The sequence below is a fragment of the Molossus molossus genome, unplaced genomic scaffold, assembly GCF_014108415.1.
Source record: "Molossus molossus isolate mMolMol1 unplaced genomic scaffold, mMolMol1.p scaffold_m16_p_4, whole genome shotgun sequence".
In the NCBI taxonomy this organism is placed as follows: domain Eukaryota; kingdom Metazoa; phylum Chordata; class Mammalia; order Chiroptera; family Molossidae; genus Molossus; species Molossus molossus.
This window is the reverse complement of record NW_023425377.1, coordinates 31,922,529-31,944,127: the sequence shown is the minus strand read 5'-3', so window position 1 is coordinate 31,944,127 and position 21,599 is coordinate 31,922,529. Positions and strand designations below refer to the sequence as shown.

At 38.7% G+C, this 21,599-nt stretch overlaps 1 protein-coding gene and 1 pseudogene across 2 annotated transcripts in view; one reads left to right on the top strand and one right to left on the bottom strand.

Annotated features, from left to right (window-relative positions):
* Window positions 1–21,599, bottom strand: part of DIAPH1 (diaphanous related formin 1) — a 98,934-nt gene that overhangs the window by 58,807 nt on the left and 18,528 nt on the right. Inside the window, exons 2-10 of one of the 2 annotated variants that reach the window (XM_036241317.1) lie at window positions 9,683–9,709; window positions 8,569–8,721; window positions 5,748–5,849; window positions 5,264–5,394; window positions 4,983–5,069; window positions 3,853–3,916; window positions 2,149–2,288; window positions 580–688; window positions 7–117 (exon numbers count right to left, since the gene is read on the bottom strand). In XM_036241317.1, coding sequence (XP_036097210.1) covers window positions 7–117; window positions 580–688; window positions 2,149–2,288; window positions 3,853–3,916; window positions 4,983–5,069; window positions 5,264–5,394; window positions 5,748–5,849; window positions 8,569–8,721; window positions 9,683–9,709 — 924 coding nt within the window. The remainder of the gene's footprint in view (window positions 1–6; window positions 118–579; window positions 689–2,148; window positions 2,289–3,852; window positions 3,917–4,982; window positions 5,070–5,263; window positions 5,395–5,747; window positions 5,850–8,568; window positions 8,722–9,682; window positions 9,710–21,599) is intronic. The other variant, XM_036241318.1, reaches the window with a different exon arrangement.
* LOC118616739 lies at window positions 16,731–16,833 on the top strand (annotated as a pseudogene).

The following is a 21,599-nucleotide window of genomic DNA, read 5'->3' as shown; positions in this document are numbered from 1 at the left end:
CCTCACCTGCAACACTTGATGCAGCCCCAAGCGCATCAGTTCACTTCGGATATGAACTCGGAAGTCAAGTTCTTCAGCTGGTGTGATGAGAGCATTGATCAGCTGTAGACATCCCACCTAAAATTTTAAAATTCAGCAGCTATGTCAGTGTTAACTCCTAGGTATCAAAATTTTATTCTCTTTACATGCATTCTGAGGACCCCAAATACAACCTAGAAAATACAGAACAAGACTACAAGAATGACTTTCTGATGAAGCAATAAGACCTGGTTTGAGCACAGGTCTGGAGAGCTGAGAGGTCTAAACAATGCCAAGAATTTGATGGTATACTTTGCTCTAGGCATTGGTTTTCCTAATTTGTAAATAGATACCATGCCTTTTTCCCATCTCATAATGAGGAACAGTTCTTTCTCTGTATGCTTGGAGATAAGGATAATCATGTTCCCTTCCTAATAAATTCTGAAATATAATATATATAGTTGGGGAACCATTCCACATACTCTATTAAAAGATCAAATGAACTTAAGTCCTTCCATGTTGAATTCTACTCTTGGGCCCAGTTTCAGGGGATATACATGCCTTGAGTGCAATGGAGGTCCCACTTTTTAATCCATCCAGCAGTGGTTGGAAACGTTCCACCTCATCCATCTCAGCTCTTTCTGTCATTGCCTCCAGAACCCTTTCATTCCTACCCAGGAGAAAAGATAGGGAGAGAATTGCCCAGGTGCTCTGACACAGACAGGCACAACAGGTAGATGATGCGGAGACACAGATCAGTTAAGAAACAGAACATTATCAGTGTTCCAATTTCTCACATTATTCTCATCACCTAGAATAGATGCCAGAATCTTGGGAAAACTAAGGATCATCTCTTCAGAAAAAATGTGCCTTAAAACCCATTCCTAGACTCCTATCTATAAATACCAAATTAACACCCCTGTTTTATGGAGTATAAATTGGTACAACTTTTGGAGGGACATTTAATAATACCAATTTTGAATGCACTTAACATGTGACCTATTTCTAGAAGTCCATCGAACATAAATGAATATATGTGAAAGAATATATGTCCAAGGATGTTCATTATGGCATCATTTGTAACAGTAAAAATTCTTATCACCTAAAGCAAGAGTCACATACATTTCTTAAAAAAAAATAAAAGTCCATTTAAAAGTCTAGTAATAGAAGAATTGTTAAATAAATTATGGGATATACATACTACAGAATGCTAAATAGCCACTAAAGATATCTTTAAATGTCGACATAAAAGGATGTCCAAGATCTACTGTTAAATTAAAAGAAATAAGCTTAAAAAAATTAATGGTATGATTTAGCTTTTGTTAAACCCCTCCACAAAATGTAAAAATCTCTCCTATACCTGTGGTTGGTTTCACTGGCATAAGCCACCTTTCCTTAGTTCTAGAATACCATCTTTAGGAGTAGTATAAGGTATCTTGGAATCTAGGAAATGCAATATATTTTTCTATGCTAGAAAATGATCTATGAAACTGTACAAAGCCATCAACAGTAGTTATCTCTGCAGAATAAGATTTGCCAAAGGCATGAGACTGTTAAATTTTACTTTATATACTTCTTTAAAAATAAAGCATTTTAAAAATAATATTGTGTTGCTTCTGAATTTTCTTTTTAATGGAAAAAGAAACCTTTGTTCTAGACAATACTGACATTAATGGTGATCTAGGAGCTATCTGGCTATACCTCTGATAACTCAGGATAGCTCCCATCACCTAACAATCTTTCTTAAATATCAACATTCATGGTGTTCATGTCTGAGAAGAAACAGCCTTTCCTAGTATTGAAGACCAAGTAACCACCCAAGCAACTCAATTTTCCTCTAGACCAGTGGTTCTCAACTTTGCTAATGCTGCAACCCTTTAATACAGTTCCTCATGTTGTGTGTGAGTGTATCTGTATGTGGGCGGACCTGACGGGAGACGGATAGAGGAGCAGTGTCTCGGTTCCTAAGACCATCGGAAATATGTGTTTTCCAATGGTCTTAGGCGACCCCTGTGAAAGGGTCGTTCAACCCCCAAAAGAGTCGCAACCCACAGGTTGAGAACCGGTGCTCTAGACCAAGGAAGACAGTAAAAAAGAGAATGAAGAAGAGAAATAATTCCAGTCACATACATGTCCTCTGGCTGTGGTAGTATACAAAGAGCAGAAAGTAGCTTAGCTGCATCAATCATCATGTTGGGAACAGCAGGATCCATGGCTCTGACCAGAAGCAGGATTCCTTCTTCTGTCTCTAACATGGTCTTGATTCCAAACTGGTAGGACAAGAACAGAAAAGGGAAGCTTAAAGATGACAGCATCTAACACAGTGCAAGTTTAGAAGTCATTACGGGTTGAATAGTATTTCCCTCTAAAGTTCATACGCTGAAGTTTTAACTCCCAGTTACAACAAGGTCATATTAGAGTAGGGTGGGTCCTTAATCCAATGACTGTTGTCCTTATAAAAAAGGGAAATGTGGACATAGACATGCACACAGGGAGAATGATATGTGAACATGATGGCAGAGGTTGGGGTGATGCATCTACAAATCAAGGAATGCCCAATATTGCCCGCAGGCCACCAGAAGCTAGGAGAGAGGCATGGGATATCCTCTCCCTTACAGCCTTCAGAAGGAACCAACCCTACCAACAGGGTTGGATTTATAGCCTCCAAAAGTGTGAGACAATAAATTTCTGTTGTTTAAACACACCCAATGTGTGGTACTTTGTTTCAGCAGCCCTAGTAAACCAATATAGGGGTAGAACACTTTTCCCAATAGAGTTAAACAGAAATTAGCATAGCAAAATAATTTTCTAGTATATATACAACAGAATTCTATGTCTTCCAGGAGTAAAAATCTTGGACTTTTATGTTTCTTTTTAATGTTCCCCCAACCCAAAGGAATAGTTAATTGTAACAAAATTAAAGAGTGAAGAAAACAGATTTGCACTCAGGAATAAATAATCATGGGCTCCCTAGGTTTAAATACAGAAAAAAGAGATTCTATGCTGTGGCTGTCTGGAAAAAAACAAACAAATGTAAACCTTTCAAAAACAATAACTGCAAATCAGGAAATTCAAGAATTAGAAAAAGAAACTATAAAAAGAAAGAAAGTTGAGCCTACCCTCTGAAACAGACATTAGAACTGGGGAAAAGAGTCCAAAGAAGCATGTATATGGGTCAATAAAAAGTTATAATACTAGCCCTGGCCAGTTTGGCTCAGCGGTTAGAGCATCAGCTTGCAGACCAAAGGGTAACAGGTTCAATTCCCGGTCAAGGGCACGTACCTAGGTTGCAGGTTTGATCCCCAGCCCCAGTCGAGGTCATGTGGGAGAGGCAACCAGTCAATGTATTTCTCTCACATTGATGTTTCTCTTTCTCTCCCCCTCGCTCCCTTTTACTCTATCTAAAAATCAATGGAGCCCTGGCCGGTTTGGCTCAGCGGTTAGAGCATCGGCCTGCGGTCCGGAGAGACCCGGGTTCGGTTCCCGCTGAGGGCACATACCTCAGTTGCAGTTTGTCCCCAGCCCTGCTTGGGTCGTGTGGGTGGCAACCACTCGATGTGACCCTTTCACGTCGATGTTTCTCTCTCTCCCTCCCACTCTAGCTGAACAAAAAATGGAAAAATGTCCTTGGATGAGGACCAAAAAAAAAAAATCAATGGAAAATATCCTTGGAAAAGGATTAACAAAAAGAGAAAGAAAAAAAGGTTATAATACTAAAAGAGAAATCTAGAAATCTTGAACCTCATATTCCTAGGTCCTTTTTGGAGTTTGCCAATAGAAGAGAAAGAACAGGGGTCATCATGGGGGTTAGAATGAAAATGGGAAACATCTCACCTTGTTGTTCATAAAAGCTTTCAAGCAGCGAATGATCTCATGTTTATTACGGCTATCGTAGCTCCTGCATATAGAAGACATAATCACTGAAGTCCCTTTATTCTATACCCCTCTCCCATTTGACTTTTCAACCTTGCAAACAAGGATCTCAGGAACATCCCCACTAGTAGGTGAGTAAATTCTAGCCGATAGCACTTTGCCCTGAAACACTGGCAAAAACAGGTAGCTAAAGAGGGATCCCCACCATCAAAGACCTTTGGTTAATCCTCTCAAAATCCAAGATTTAGTATTCCATTACAATCTTCCCATTAATTCCCTCTAGGCTCCTACATGCTAAATTCTATAAGGATAACATTCCATCTATTACTGCTTGCCTAACTACTTCAAAGGTTTGAAGTCTGTATTCAGGAGATATAGGCCCTGTATTTTGTTTTGGAAAGATTCCAGGAAGTAAAAAAGTTAGTTTGGGTTAGGCTGGCTTCAAGATAAGCTAACACAGTCCAAGGTATCCCTAGAATTATTCTAATCCTGAAGACTGTCATAAAGCTAGTTCCAAACTGAAGAAGTGTATTTCAAGACTTCCAAATGAAATACAACCCAGATCAGATCACAGGGGAGCTCTGGACTTAATCGGACTGTATTTACAGACTAGATAAGAACCTATGCTGAGCCTGGCCAGTGTGGCTCAGTGCACTGAGCATCCTCCCATGGACTGAGAGGTCCTGGTTTGATTCCTGGTCAGGGCACATGCCTGGTCTGTGGACTCGATCCCTGGTGGGGGGCATGCAAGAGGCAACTGATTGATGTATCTCTCTCACATCAATGTTTCTATCTCTCTCTCCCTTCCTCTCTTTCTTAAAAAAAAAAAAAGAACCTATGTTGAGAGGCTCATTATTTGTGTGGAATATATCCTGTGTTATTCACCATGAAATATAAGTTCCTCCTCCCTTTATTTATTTATAATCATTATTCATCCTCTAGTCACTCCTACGATAAACCCCAATCTCAGCTAACAATATATTCCCCTAGTCCATAATTTTACATTTAGCTGCTATTTTCTCCTTTAAAGCAAATAGCCAAGTCCCCTACTACCCTCCACCTAGAAGATGTCAAAACTTGGAAGTCCTTACCCAGAAGTCTCCTCTTTCTCATCATGGAGTCGTTTAAGGATGTCCAACAAAGAGGCCAGGCCCTCAGCACCAAATGTTTGCACCCAGCTGTAAGAAACAGACAGAGACAATACAATATTAAATCAAATCAATAAATCCATCTGCACACAAAGTTTATCCTGGTAGCTCCTTATTCCCTACCCAGAACATTCTCATACTTCCCCGACTCCTTTGATCTTCAATCCCCACCAGTAAACTCTAACTCTGGGCTCTTACTCCTGATACCACCTCAGATTCCTCACCTGACAGGGTTATTGTTGAGGGAGACACGAAGGGACTCCAGGCAGCTGAGCAGAGACATGTCCCGCAAGCCTGACTTCAACTCCTGAATGTACACCATGGCAGATCGAGAGCTCTCCTTTTGGCTCATGCCCTAGACAGAAGCATATAGAAAGATCAGTAAACCCTGGATCCAGGCATAAGTTGGACTAGTATTAGTCAATATAATTTAAATACTATCAAGGCAGATACCCATCACATATACCACCAAACTACATGAGACTCAGAATTTCCCATCCCATTTCCCATCTACACTTCATAAAAATTGAATCAGACAAAAAGTATGTAGAAATGATAACTTAAGTGCAAGTATAAAATAAGTAGGCTTATATAATAGAATGAAGCAAAACCGATATAGACACAAAACGTTCTCAGAATTTTGCAAAACAAATAGGTCCAACGTTAGGGCAAGTCTCCCATGTCACGGGTACCTGCCCCAGAACTCACAGCCTTGGAAGTGTGCAAGTATTGAGACACCATCTCCCTCTTGATAATAATGTCCTTCTCCCTCAAAGGTTGCTGTTTTTCCTCATTCAGGTTCATATCCAGCTAGTAAAGAGAGGGAAAAAACAAAATAGCCTTGAATTCCTTACAAGCTTTCAGTGTTTAATATTTTGTATACTTAGTGAAGAGTTGAACATATTAAATGCTTATGGAATAAATAAAGTTTCCCAATACCTAGAGATTTAAGTCATTACAGATGATGAAAATTCCTCAGGGACAAATGGTTATATTTTAGTATAACTCCTTGTAGACATTTATATACATATACACTTAACTTTTTTCCTAACAAAAATGGGCTCTTAATATAGATGAAAATTTTATTTTGTACTACTGAAAAAAGGCACACACGTTTTTTGCACTTAGGATGGACCTTAATGATCTCTTCAGACTGAAGTATTGAATGACTGACATCATCCAAAACCAGAAAAATTGACATCAGCAAAATTTGCAGCACTCTAGGGCCTAAACACTCCTTCTTCCCACTTCGCCCAGTCCCTGTACAAACTCCTTTCCCATGAAGAAAAAACTGGAAACTGTGAAAAAGCCCCTCAGCAGACATAACCTGGAGTATGTTATTGGGGGAAAGGCTCGACTTGATCCTATGACATGTATAACCATGTGTCTGAGCCCAGGACCTCGGTGAACATAAGTTTAACCCTAAAAAGTCCAGAATATTATTTGAATGAGGAAAACATAGGGGGAAAATGGATATAATCTATTTCTTCATGGTGTGGTATGGTGTGTGTGTGTGTAGAAACCACTACTCCGAAACAGCAATATTAATTTGATGTTTTCTGACAATGCCTAGTGCTTTTTGCCTCATTTTACAGGTGAACTGAACACAGAAGTTGCAAACTAATGGCCCTCAGGTTGAATCAGACTCAAAGATAAAGTATGTTTTGCTTGGCTAGGTCAACTTTTTTTTTTTTTTTTTTTAATCCTCATCCAAGGACATTTTCCATGTTTTTGTTCAGATAGAGTGGAAGAGTGAGAGAAACATCGACGTGAAAGGGACACATCGAGTAGCTGCCACCACACAACCCAACCAGGGCCGGGGACAAACCGCAACCGAGGTACATGCCCTTAGCGGGAACCGAACCCGGGTCTCTCGGGACCGCAGGCCGACACTCTAACTGCTGAGCCAAACTGGCCAGGGCTAGCTCAACATTTTAAATTTGGGAAACTTCAAATAAAAATGTGAATTTCTAGCATCAAGGGATGTAATCATCAAATTTCAGATTGTGGGAAACTCTACAAGTCAAACTGTTTCCATAGGAAAACCTATAGATTAAATTAAACTTAAGGGACTATTATTAGGTAATGGATCTTATATAGAATTGTGATTTGAACAAAAACATTATTTTTTAAATGACCTAATTGGGGAAATCTTAATGTTGGTTATGATAGCTGATGCTATTAAAGAATTATTGTGGCTTTATTTTTTAATTTCAGATTTCTGGCTTCTTTTGAAAAATAGAATATCTGGCACTACTGAGCTAGTATTCCCAAGTGGAGTGCTACAAAAGCTACTGGAACTAACAAAAATGTCTCAAGTCTCTCTTCATTTTACCACAGTCCTCATTTTTATCATCTTCTATCTAGCCTATTTAACTTATTTATGCTACCTCCTTGGCCCTAAAGACATCTAAATTTGTAATCCAAGGTCAAGAGATTGTCTTGATAGATCACACTCTTAAACTCTTGCACTTGGATTGCTGAGAGACAAACTAAAAGAACTTCAGTGAAAAATAATAACAGTAGTACTGGCTGAGTGTTTACTACGTACCAGGTTCTGTCTTAAGGATTTTAAGCCTGTGCTTTTAATTAGTTAGGCCTCTAGTAGTCTCTATTTGAATCTGAGACCATATATCCAGGTAACATCCAGGTCTTATAAAACCTCAAAAGCCTGTACTCAAAACTTTCCAAGACTTATCACTAATGGACATTAACTGAGTGTCCTCCCGACTCAGTGTTACTCACTAAGAACAGCAAAGTAAGCCACATCCATGTATATAATGACTTCAGCCATTATCTTCTTTAAAGGTCTTCTAGTGATATAGCATCAGAATTATCTTTCCAGATTCACCACTAAATAGAAGACCTTGAGCAAATGATGCCTTTTCATTCCTCAGTTTCTTCTTTGTGCAGAGTTCACTGTGAATGTTCCAACACTTTATCTACTCTGGCTAACCCCAAGTCGCTACATTACCACATGAGTTGATTCACTCACCCTATGTCTTTATGGCTAAAGCACTGCTATGCAGAAGGACATTATTAAGGTGGTCAGTGATCAGACATTTCTAAGCCTAACTAATAGATTTCAATCTTACGTACTGGTGCTTATATATTTATTTAGCCCCTTTGTTAATCGGACTGCTACTCATAAGTTCCCTCTTAGGCCCTGGCTGGTTTGGCTCAGCAGTTAGAGCACTGGCCCATGGACCAGAGTCGCGGGTTCGATTCCAGTCAAGGGCACATACCTCAGTTTTGGTTCAGTCCCCAGCCTGGTTGAGGTTGTTTAGGAGGCAACCAATCGATACATCTCTCTCACACCAAGGTTTCTCTCTCTCTTTCTCTCTCCCACTCTATCTGAAGATAAATGGAAAAATATCCTCGGGTGAGGATTAAAAAAAAAAAAAAGGAGTTCCCTTTTCAGCCTGAAATTCTTTGTAATTAAGGGCTAGTTAAAAGGACTATACACATAAAAGGGCCCACTGTGCCCAAATGCATTATCAAAAAGAAACATTTTGGGTGGGAAACTTACCAGCATCTGTTCAAAAAGTACTAACACTTGCTCATCTGAAATATCTTGTAATGACTGTGCTGTGGGATCATCCCCATATGATGAAGAAATTCTATGAGAAGAATTGGACTTTTCCTTCTCCTTCTTAATTCTCATGCTAGTAAATCTCTCCAGCTGAGAAAGAGAAAAAAATATTAGCAATCTATTTTTATATACACAACAAACCACACATCAAACAGCCAACCCTCTAACCACTTATACGTGAATGATTCCTCTGGGTTGTGGGCAGTCCAAGACTCCTCTGACATGAAAATAAGAAACCAGTCTTCTTCATATCTAATTAATATACTGACTCTGTATTCTCACCTTTATCCAAAAATAAAAGAACTAGAGTATTAAGATTTGGAACTTCTAAAAAGAGAAAACTTTGTTCTTGAGCTCCCCTGCCATTTCTAGCAGCACAGAACTGAAAGTATCCCAAGCACTGAGCTATCTCCAAAAAATGCCCTTTGTTTCCCTCTAGCTATCCAACAAGAAATCTAATAAATCTGGCCAGGCCCTCAGATGATTCCTCCCTTCAAGAGGTAAATGACCATAGATTTCAATAGATATAAGTCATAGAAAATAAATGAGTAAATGCCTTGCATTATGTAGGCAGCAAAAGCTCAACATATTCCTCAAAATTCCTTTTGCAAAGAATACAATGTACTTCAGTGGTATATGTACATCTCTCTGCCAACAAAACGCTCATGAACCACCCCTCAAATCTCAAGTAGAAATGTTCAAATAAAAAAGAGCCACTGATAAGCTGCAGCTTATCAGCTCTACTGGTTTGAAAATAATAGTAAGTATCTGCAAGCATTATGGAGTTTTTAAGTGATATGAGTAGCATCCAGACTGCAAGTCAGCTTGGAGTTTAAAGAAAGTGGTAACATTGGAAGTTAATGAGTGCCAGGGAAATGCATGCAATGAGCCAAACACAAAACAAAGAGTTAAGAAAAAGCTTAGGGATGCTCTGAGAACAGAATTTATACCAACATTACAAGTTATAGAAAATCAAAGTTATAGTAACTGGTAAATATCATAGTGTAGAAAATGAGCTAGAACATGCACATGCTGAAAAATATGTCCTTACCTCATCTGCCATAAGCCGCTTCAGAGTCTAGGAAATGGGAAAAAGAAGGGAAAAGAAAGAGTAGAGAGATCAATGAAATACCAGGAAATCTCCCAAACACCAGATGAGTTGGGGACAAAAAGAAGAAAAAATGAATTGAAAAAATCGAAGTTACTTCCCACAAAGCTAAAAGATTCTGCCCAACTGTTCCTTAGCACATTCCCTTAAGTAAGGGGCAAGAATAATTTTAAGGTCACTAACATATGGTTCTTTAAAGGAAAATAAAAAGAGATGGAGATCTGAAAGAACTCTGAATCCAATGACAATAAACCTATGAATGGTGCTCAACTTTACTGGTAAACAAGGAAATGCCAACTAAAACCATAATGAGATTGTTTCACATTTGCTAAGATTGGCAAAAATTTTCATGTCTATCTAGTCACAGAGCAGCAGAAGTTCTCACACATTGCTGGTGGTAATGTAAACTGCTATGGCTACTTTGGAAAACAGTATGGGCATTATCTAGTAAAAATAATATACTACACCTCAACAAATTGATTTTTTATATTATATACCTACTCTGTAGAAACGTGCACATATGTAGCAGGATATGTAGAATAAAAATTTTCACGGTAACACTATACTATCTAAAACACAGAACCAGCCCTGGCCGGTTTGGCTCAGCGGTTAGAGCGTCGGCCTGCGGTCCGGAGAGACCCGGGTTCGGTTCCCACTAAGGGCACGTACTTCGGTTGCAGTTTGTCCCCGGCCCTGGATGGTCGTGCGGGTGGCAGCCACTCGATGTGTCCCTTCACGTCAATGTTTCTCACTCTCTCTCCCTTCCTCTCTCTCCCTCCCACTCTATCTGTACAAAAAATGGAAAAATATCCTCGGGTGAGGATAAAAAAAGTAAAAATAAAAAAATAAAATACAGAACCATCTAAATAGCCATCAAGAGTAGAATGGATAGCCCTGGCTGATGTGGTTCAATTACTGGAGCATCGTCCTGTGCACTGAAAGGTTGCTGGTTTGATTCCCAGTCAGGGTGCATGCCTGGGTTGTGGGCTAGATCCCTGGCAGCCGATCAATGTTCCCTCTATTGATGTCTCTCTCTCCCTTCCTCTCTCTAAAAATCAATTTAAAAAAGTGACTGAACTTACAGTTACTCACAAACATAAAAATGAATGTATTACTTAATTTATATTGAGTTTAAAAACATGTAAAACTAGCCTGGTCGGTGTGGCTCAGTGGACTGAGCATCACCCCATGGACTGAGAGGTCCCAGTTGGATTCCCGGTCAGGGCATATACCCGGGTTGTGGGCTCAATCTCCAGTAGGGGCCGTGCAGGAGGCTGCCAATCAATGTTTTTCTCTCACATCGATGTTTCTCTCTCTCTCTCTCCTTTCCCCTCCCTGTAAAAAAATTAATAAAAACATGTTTAAAAAAAAACAAACATGTAAAACTAAATTATATTATTTAGGATATAAAATCATAAAAGAAATGATTACCACAAATGTCAAAAAAGCGGTTACTTAGAGCTGGTGAAAGTTGTGACTGCAAAAGGGGGTTTCTGAGGTACTTATAATAATCTATTTCTTGACATGGATGACGGTTACATGGGTGTTCGACTTATAATTATTTTATATATGTTTTATGTTCTCTTCTGTAAACATGCTATACTTTACTAAGAAAAAAAAAGTCTGAGTGAGCAGGTGTGGGAAAGCAGGAATTCTTCACCCTAATATTTAATTTGTAAGCCATATTCTTTTGCTAATGTCCTTAGAAGAGTATAGTGAATACTTATTGACTTTCTTCAACTTCTGACCCTGCCACAGAGCTATTTTACTAACCTTTTTAAAGACAAGGAAAATCTGTATCATTATGGTCACGTTTCCCCATATCAAGCTCAGTTAAATCCAGTTAAACTGTGAATCTTAACTTTGCCTTCCATGGTCGAGAGGTCAAGCTTAAACTGACTGAGTGCTAATCATTTGAAACCATAAGAACCTTGCTCAGCATCAGTGGAATTTAAAGTTACCTGACATGTACTGCTTACTGGGGTGTGAAGACAAAAGGATGATGAGGGAAAGACAGCAACACCCAAGGAGACTAACAGTTCCTTTTATCACCACCCTAAGTGACCTGGCACACAGAAGTGACACAAGCCACAAAAAGGATGAGTTGAGTGTGTCAGTTTAGGTTGCCATTGCCAAAGTCAAACTTATTTGCTCCTAGAGCAATTGCTTCCAGCACTTTGCCCACCAAACACAAAAAATGTTTCCTCAGAGACCGGCCAGTGTGGTTCAGTGGATTGAGCGTCGTCCCATGGACTGAGAGGTCCTGGTTCAATTCCAGGTCAGGGCACATGCCCAGGTTGTGGGCTCGATCCCCAGAAGGGGGCATGCAGGAGGCAGCCAAAGGATGTTTCTCTCTCACATCGATATTTCTATCTCTCTCTCCCTCCCCCCTCTCTCTATAAAATCAGTAAAAACATATTTTTTAAAAATGTTCCCTCAGAACCAAGCAAAACCTAAACAACTATTGGATAGACATAACAGAACCTGGACCTAATGAATCAGTGCTAGCTGGACTGTACCCAGCTGCAGGGAAACCAGCAATCTGTTCTTTCTGCCTATAGACTCTTATTTCTCTCCCATCCATCCCCATAATTACTACCCAAGTTCACACCCTTATTATATCCCGCTTCATTTATTGCCAACAGCCTCCTAACTAATCTCTCTGCCTTCATTCCCATCTGTACCACACCAAATCCATTCTCCATACTATATATCCAAGAGTAATCTTTCTGAAATGCCAACCTGTCCATATTAAGTCCCCATTTAAAACCATTCGATAGCTCCCCACTGTCCTCAGGTCAAAATTCAAATTCTTTAGCATGGCATATAATATTTTTGGCTTTTTTCCCTCAACGCATCTCTCAACAAACCTTCCACTTCAAACTCTTCTTGGCACCTTGAACTAGCTGCAGGTTCCAAACAGGTCATGCTGTCTCACCACCCAACTTTCCCCAGGCTACTGCTTTCCTCAGCCTAGGTTGTGCTTTCAAAGCTAACTCCAAGATTCCCTATAGGATGACACCTCCGCTAATTGGACAGGTACCACTCCTTGTGTTTCCATAGTAATAGGTACTTGCCTACTACACAGCACTAGTAGAGGATTACAACTGTCTTTTGATTATCTGCCTCCTCTATCCCTTTCCAAGCTCAATTCCTTAGGCAGAGCTTGAGACTTAGTCATTATGTCTTCTATGAACAAATACCATAATCTGGGGCTCCTTTCCTGAAATAACAATCCCTGGAGAATCCTCAAATCTATTCCTCCTCTTCATTGTATCAGTAAAGAAACAAGCTCAGACAGATGGAGTAAATCATCGAGGTTACATGATTAAGAGCAAGCTGGGTAGGAACTCCAATCTCCAGATTCCAAAGCCCCAAATCGTTGCATTTTCCAAATTCTTCAAACTTGTTCCCATTTAATGCCCACTAACTCTTGCGTTTTGATACAAAAGAAAATATATTTTCATAAGAAAGGAGACACTAATTTCCCTTGGTGCATCATTAAAAACATATTTAATTCTTTTAAAAAATTATCCATGGTTTAGTGCTCAATTTGAGTTAAGGACAGAAAAAAAAAGATTCATGCAGGATAAAAGCTGCATTTCCTCAATTAGTCCAAGAGAGGGCAGCAACTACCAGCAAAGAGAATCACAGGAGAGGCAAAATTCTGTTTCAGAACCCCAGAACAGCAAGCCCAGTTCAAATATTGAAATGGAACCTTTTGCTACAGTATATTGAGGGTGTACTGTCTATTTACTTAATACTGTATGTTTTCCTTAGAGACCCTATGTATACTGTGTTTGCAAACAGTAAGTTTTTAAAAACTGTATTAGTTGTTTTGTGGGTTCTGAGATATGGAACAAGAGGCTCCTAGATCATGAAAAGTAAAAAGAACTAAAAATAGTGGAGTCCAAGAAGATAAATGCTACTGGAGCTATATTTATGCCTCATGCCTTAGAGTTCCAAGCTACCTTTAAATGTTTCTACTGTCATCATTGACCTTGTTCACTGTCAATTCTCTTCTGCCTCTGAACCACCCCTTATTCTTCTAGCCTATCTGCACTACATACTTCATCTTCCTGTCCTTCCTATTGAGTTTCCCACTAAAATTATCACTAAAACCTCTAACTACAAACTAAAGGATACATAAATACAGAATAAAAAAATTTTTTTTTTTTTTTTTCATCCTCACCTGAGGACATTTTTCCATTTTTTGTACAGATAGAGTGGGAGGGAGAGAGAGGAAGAGAGAGAGAGAGAGAAACATCGACGTGAAAGGGACACATCGAGTGGCTGCCACCCGCACGACCAACCAAGGCCGGGGACAAACTGCAACCGAGGTACATGCCCTTAGCGGGAACCGAACCCAGGCCTCTCCGGACCACAGGCCGACGCTCTAACCGCTGAGCCAAACCGGCCAGGGCCAGAATAAAAATTTTAATATCAAAATCTGCTCATGAACACAGTAATAGGAACTTCTAGGTAAAAGGTGGCAGATTGAATAAAAACATTTAGCCTGGTCAGTGTGGCTCAGTGGATTGAGCATCATCCCATGGACTGAGAGGTCCCTGTTCGATTCCTAGTTCAATGCACAGTCAGGGCACATGCCCAGGTTTTGGGCTCAATCCCCAGTAGAGGGCATGCAGAAGGTAGCCCACCGATGTTTCTCTCACTTGGATGTTTCTCTCTCTAAAAAAATCAATAAAAACATTTTTAAAAATTTAATTTCTCCCCTTCTTGAAACACTTCTAAAACTATAAAAAAAAGTTTAGAAAGAAAACGATGAAAGGAAGGAGACTACAATATTGGAAAGAATAAGAAAAACGCAACTCAACCAAATTTTGAAGCAGGAAAATAAATGGAAGAAATAGTGGTAAACCCAACAGACCTAAGGGAGCTGAGTCCCTCCCTGGCCGGGTGGCTCAGTTGATTGAAGTGTCATCCCATACACCAAAAGGTTATGGGTTCAGTTCTCAGTCTGGGTAGGTTGCATGTTTGATCCCTGGCTGAGGCGCATACGGGAGGCAACTGATTGATCAATGTTTCTTTCTCACATTGATGGTTCTTTCTCTCCCCCTTCCTCTCTCTCTAAAAATCAATAAATATATCTTCAAGTGAGGATTTAAAAAAACACACAAAAAACAAAACACTGAATCCTAAACCAGAAATATTAAAGGTCAATAGCCAATCCTCAAAAGGCTCATGAGTTAGCGGCACTAGTTATGTATGGAAATAGGGGTTGGAGACGGGGTTAGGTTAAAAATAAGATCGTTTGAAAGCTATTTAAGAAGCAGATCTGTAGATCTTCCTGCCCCTACTGGCCACATGACACTGGGAGACTGTTCTCTCTTACTCTAGCAGAAGTCTGGAAGTTTATTCTTAGAAGAGGTCAAAACAGAGGGTCTCTAGATGGGCATAGGCATAGTTGTGGGTAGGGATGCCATACAAAAAGAAAAGAAAAAAGTAAATGAATCTATGTATACTATATGCTGAGATACCTAGCACCTTCCCCCTTCTAGTTTCTCAAAACCCCAGCAGTCTGGCCTTTACCCTTAAGGCAGAAGATTGGAAGTCTTCTCTGGGGAACTGAAAACTGACCTAAAGTTACTGACAGTCTAAAGAAGTCACCCTGGAGCTCTGTGGTCCAATGTGGTAGTTACTAGCCACATGTAACTACTAAGCACTTCACTTCTAACATGGCTAGTATGATTGAGAAAGGAATTTCTAATTTTATTTAATTTTAATAAAATTTACATTTAAAAACTAGTAATTTATTGTTACTGTTAAACTTAAGTATATTCGAAACATCCTTGGCATGTGAATCTATTTTTCACTTTTTCACTTGTAAATTTTATAAAGTCTAAATACACATCAAGTATTTTTATGAAAATTTAGCATCCAAATTGAGATGTGTTATAAATGCAAAATAAACACTGGAGTTCCATAACTTAATATAAAAAATATATAAAATATCTCAATAATTTTTCTATTTCTTAACATATTGAAGTAATATCTTAGAGATGCTGAATTAAACAAGCTATGTTATTAAAATTAATCTCACATGTTTCTTTTTACTTTTGTTTTTGCCTTTTTCTGTGGCTACTGGAAAATATATAATTACATGTGACTTGCTTTATATATATTTTTTAAAGTTTTTATTTTTTTCTTTATTGATTTTAGAGAGAGAGGAAGAAAGAGGGAGAGAGAGATAGAAACATTGATAAGAGAGGACATCAGCTGGCTGCCTCCTGCATGCCCTCCACTGGGGATTTGGCCCATAACCTGGGCATGTGCCCTAACCAGTAATTAAACCGGCGACCTCTTGGTGCATGGATCAGTGCTCAACCACTGAGCCACACCAGCCAGGCACTTTATCTTTCCATTGGTCCGGGCTGTCCTACAGTGAAGCACATAGCCAACAAGCCCTAGCCATCCAGAGTTTCCAATCAATTCTTCAGTCCCTCATTCTTAAACATTAGCGGCAAAACTCAGGATTATCAGATTATTGAGGAAAGCTACTAATATGAGAGGAAAAAGAAAAAGCAACTTATATAGATACTATGCAAGGAGAAGAAAAGATTTTTAAAATTCATTAATATATGCCCAACCAGTATGGCTCAGTGGACTGAGTGTCATCCCATGCACTGAGAGGTCAATTCCCAGTCAGGTTACATGCCCAGGTTGTGGGCTTGATCCCCGATATGGAGCATGCAGGAGGCAACCAACTTATGTTTCTCTCTCATCAATGTTTCTATCTCTCTCTCCCTCTTCCTTCCTCTCTCTATACAAATATATATATTTTTTAATTAAAATAAAAAAATAAATAAAAACCATTAATATCCACAAGAGAGAACACAATGCCATTTTAAGAAGAAACATTCAAAGGAAAAACAACCCTTAGAAGATGAAAATATGAGAAGAGAAACTCAAGAGAAAGCTCAGTATAAAAATAGGATGGAAGAATTGAGGAATCACCTAAAAATGTACAGCAATCGCTTCTCAGCCTTTTGGCTAAGATCAAGTATCGTATCTGTTCTTATCAGTTTAAAAATGTAGAGTGAAAAGACAGAATGTAAAAATGAGAGGAAAAAAATAAGAAAATTAGAAGATCAGTTTTGGAGTTAAATATCCAAATAATAGAAGAAAACAGAGGAGGCAAGTTATTAAAGAAATAATTCAAGAATATTTCCCAGTACTGAAGGATGAGTCTCTAGTATAAAGGACAAAAATAGATCACAAGAAGGCATATCATGGTAACATTTCCAAACACTGGGAATACAAAGAAAATTTACAAGATTCGACAGACAAGAGGAAAGTGATCATATACAAAGGAATCAAGGCAAGTTTTGGATTCTTTAACAATATCCCAAAAGCTAGATAACAATGCAACAAGGCCTTTAAAATCCAAAGAAACATAATTGCCAACCTAGAATTCTGTATACCCAACCAAACTATCAAATCAAATGAGAGTTCAGAATAGACATTTTCGGACAGTTAAACTTTCAAAAAATTTATCTCTATGTATTTCAGGAAGCCATCATAGTATATGACCCACCAAAATTAGGGAGTACCCAAGAAAGTAGAAGACTTGAGATACAGGAAACAGGACACCTAACACATTTGAAAGAGGTAAAGAAAATCCCTGGGACAAAGATTCCAGAAGACTACTCTATGCCAAAGAGCACAATTAGAAGGGAACCATGAGACTTGAGCCAGACCCTCAAAAACTGTCATCACCATCAGTCACTTTTGTTCTGGTTTTTTAAATTGACAATACCTACTGAGCCTGACCCAGATTCTTGGCTTGTCCAAACCATATGGTAATAGTTTCTTCCCTTCCTTCCTTCCTCTACAGCCTAGATTGTCAAAGACACTCATTCTACTCCACAGAATTTTTCTACTTTGACTTATTCAGTAGAGCTGAAGGTTGGCAATGGTGAGCTTAGAAGGAGAAAACATAGAGCCATGTACTCCCCTGACCATATTCCTATTCAATGTCTAGTACATGGCTCTCACAGTAGCCTTGCCAGATGCTCAACTGCGGCGAGCACTATGTTCTCCAGGTCCCCGTGGCCCACTGATATCCTCAGAAGGGATCTATTTAAACACTTAGAGAATCTAAAGCCGGTCTGTGACTCCAAGACGGTATTCGGTTTATCTTCTGAGCATCTCCATCTAACTAGTGGCAACATTGTCATTTATGTACAAAGTCTAGATTTTTGCCTGTTACTCAAATTTTATAATATTTCATTTATATGCAAACAATTATTGATAAAAGCACAAATATTTATTTTTAAAAGGTATAGGACAATGTTTGTTCCACAGGAATTTTTTATTCAATAGAATTAGATGAGTAAATAAATTTCTAAAGGCCATTAGCTGATACAAGAAGAGCTTAGCAAAATTGTATTTATTAAAATGAGCTTCTTCTCCAAGAGATTCTCAGTATTATCAAATCACACTTTTATTAAATTACTCAAAGGTATACTGCATCAAAAGTAACAGCATCAAAAATAAATATACTCGGCTGGGTATGCTCTGTAATAAGACCATCAATCAACATAAAAATAAAAAGCTGTCCCCTCAACTCGACTTCCAGAGTGATTCAAGGTTCTGATTCAGTCACCACATCCTAATGTAATATGTGGTAAGATAAATCTTTTGCTTACTAATCTACAGGAAATAAGAAACTTCCTAGATACTTTACAGTTTGGTTTCTATAAGAAAACAAAATTAAAAACTCAAAAGATCCCAAGGTATGTCCTGTGAGACCAAACTAATTAAAGTAAATGACTTAATGAATTTGAAAAATACCCTGATTATTGTCATATTAAATGCAAATGAACTATAAAACTTCCTTTCTATAACTGGATTTGTTACAGTGGTGATGGTGGTGTGTCTATTACTATTTCAACTTTTAAAAAATGGGCCAATGGGACTAAACTTGGCAATCTTCCCTCTGTTTGCCAAGTAACAGAACTGGACCTATTATAAACTCAAGAATATAAGAAAATTCATCCTACACAATTCCCTGAATCTTTAACTTTTTCCTCCAGTCAGAAAAAAGGCATAGAATTATCAGACAATTAAGGATGATCCCTTGGCACAGGATACTTATGTAGCCAAACAAAAGGTAGTTAGGTAGTGCCCTTAGCGGCAAAGAGGTTAGAAAGGATCTAATAAGAGAATGTGATTAAACATTATTCTGAACACAGAGTACATTACATAGCAAAAATTTGTTCTAACTCCTACCACTGTGCTTCACAATAACAGCTAATTAGGGACAATAATCATATAAGCCATGTGGCTAGCACATGGGTAACAGACACCTACAACTACAAGCCTATATTCTCAGTATTTTCTAAGATTTTGTTCAGGCTAACTTACATAGGACAACTGCAACCATATTTGAGCTCTTGGCTAAGTGACTATCACCAAAACAACACAAATGAATGCCACCTGACCCCTACTCTGTGATGATTCTGGGAGGCCCAGGATCCCTGGGCCTTGTAATACCTTTAAAATACTTATCATCACAATGCAATTCAGTAACTGCCTCAGAATACTCAATTCCTATCTCTTCCTCTTCTGACATCCACCCTGAAATGTTTAGTGTGGTAGGTAGAATTCTAAGACGTCTTCCAAGATTCCTAGCCTGATGTACACACCCTGTATAATTACCAGGACTGGAAATATGATTGGATATCATTCCTATGGTTAGTTATTTGGCACAAGTGACTTCTAAGAAAGAGAAAATTAACCGTGTGGGCCTGACTCAATCACAAGAGCCCTTTAAATTTTGGGTGAAAAGTTAGAGACATAAGGAGTCAGCAGTGTGTCATGTCTGGCTTGAGCATGAAAGGGGCCAAATGTCAAAGACTGCAGGCAGCCTCTAAGAGCTGAGAGCCAGCAAAGAAACAGGGACCTCTGCCTTATAATGGCAAGAAATTATTCTACCAACAACCTGGATGAGCCTGGAAGCAGATATTCCCCCAGCACCTGCAGATGAGAACTGGCCCAGTTGACACCATGATTTCAGCCCTGTGATACTATCCATGCTGGACTTCTGACCAATGAAACTGTAAGCTAATATATGGGTTTTATTTTTAAGCTGTTGAGTTTGTCAGAACAGTAGGAAACTAATACATTAAGCAAACTAACAAAATCTAGACTATATCTAGAACTCTAACAGAAAAAAACAATGAGTCCTGTTTGTGTGTGTGTTTTTTTTTGCTAGCATCCTAAAAAACTGCAGGTATGATTTTGAGCTAGCCATTTTGATTATTCATTTATTAAAAAACAAAACAAAACCAGACACACCTCCTGAGATCATAAAGTGGTGCGATCTCACTCTGTAAAGGCAATTGTGCTGTTATTAGTACAGGGAGGCTTGTAAAATATGTACACACCTGACGATTTAACTAGTTGACAATGCACTACAGAAACATGGCAGAAAAAAGTTATTCCTCATCTATAAATTATATAATAAACCATAGTCAATTATTTGGCAAAAAGAACTAAAGAATTTATCCAAGCTAGGCTCTAAATATTTTATATCAGGTCCTTCTTCAGACCATTTATTTTAACTGTTTCTGTAGACTGGAACATAAGTTGTTCAGGGGCAAAACCCCACGTGTTGTTCATTTGATATGTCCAATATATAATAAGTACTTTTTTTATCTTTATTGTTGAATGTATTAAAGATGTTCCTCATTTTTCCCCATTGATCCCCTCCTCCCCACTCCCGCCCCCCTCCTGCCTTTGCCACACTGTTGTCTGTGTCCATTGGTTATGCATATAAGTTCTTTGATTTATTTCTTCCCACTCCCCAACCCCCTTCCCTTTGAGGTTTGTGAGTCTAGCAACCAATTTGTACTTCTTAATCCCTCCACCTTTCTCACCAATTCCCCCACCCCCCTCCCATCTGGCAACCAACAAAATAGTCTCTGTATCTATGAGATTGTTTCTGTTCTGTTCTGATTTTGTTTGTAGATTCCATTGTCGATACATATGTATTCATTGCCATTTTGTTTGTTCATATATTTTATCTTTTTCTTCAAAAAGACCCTTCAACATTTCATATGATAACAGTTTGGTGGTGATGAACTCCTTTAACTTTTTCTTGTCTGGGAAACTCTTTATATGGCCATCGATTCTAAATGACAGCTTTGCAGGATAGAGTAATCTTGGTTATAGGTTCTTGCATTTCATCACTCTGTATATTTCTTGCCACTCCCTTCTGGCCTGCAAAATTTCTTTTGAGAAATCAGCTGACAGTCTTATGGGAACTCCCTTGCAGGTAATTGCTTTTCTCTTGCTGCTTTTAAGATTCTCTCTTTGTCTTGAACCTTTTGCATTTTGATGATGATGTGTCTTGGTGTGGGCCTCTTGGGGTTCATCTTGTCTGGGACTCTCTGTGCTTCCTGGACTTGTATGTCTGTTTCCTTCACCAAGTTAGGGCAGTTTTCTGCCATTATTGTTTCAAATAGGTTTTTGATTTCTTGTTCTCTCTCTTCTCCTTCTGGCACACTCAAGATGCGAATGTTGGCATGCTTGAAGTTGTCCCAGAGGCTCCTTACACTATCCTCATTGTTTTGGATTCTTTTTTCTTTTTGCTGTTCTGATTGGGTGTTTTTTGCTTCCTTATATTCCAAATCGATGGTCTGCTTCTTGGCTTTATCTACTCTACTATTGAATCTGAGTAAATTATTCTTTATTTCAGTTAGTGCCTCCTTCATTTCTGACTGGTTCTTTTTTATGCTCTTGAGGCCCTCACTAAGTTCGTTGAGTTCTCACTAAGTTCATTGAGCATCTTTATAAGCATTATTTTGAACTCAGCATCTGTTAGGTTGCTTAACTC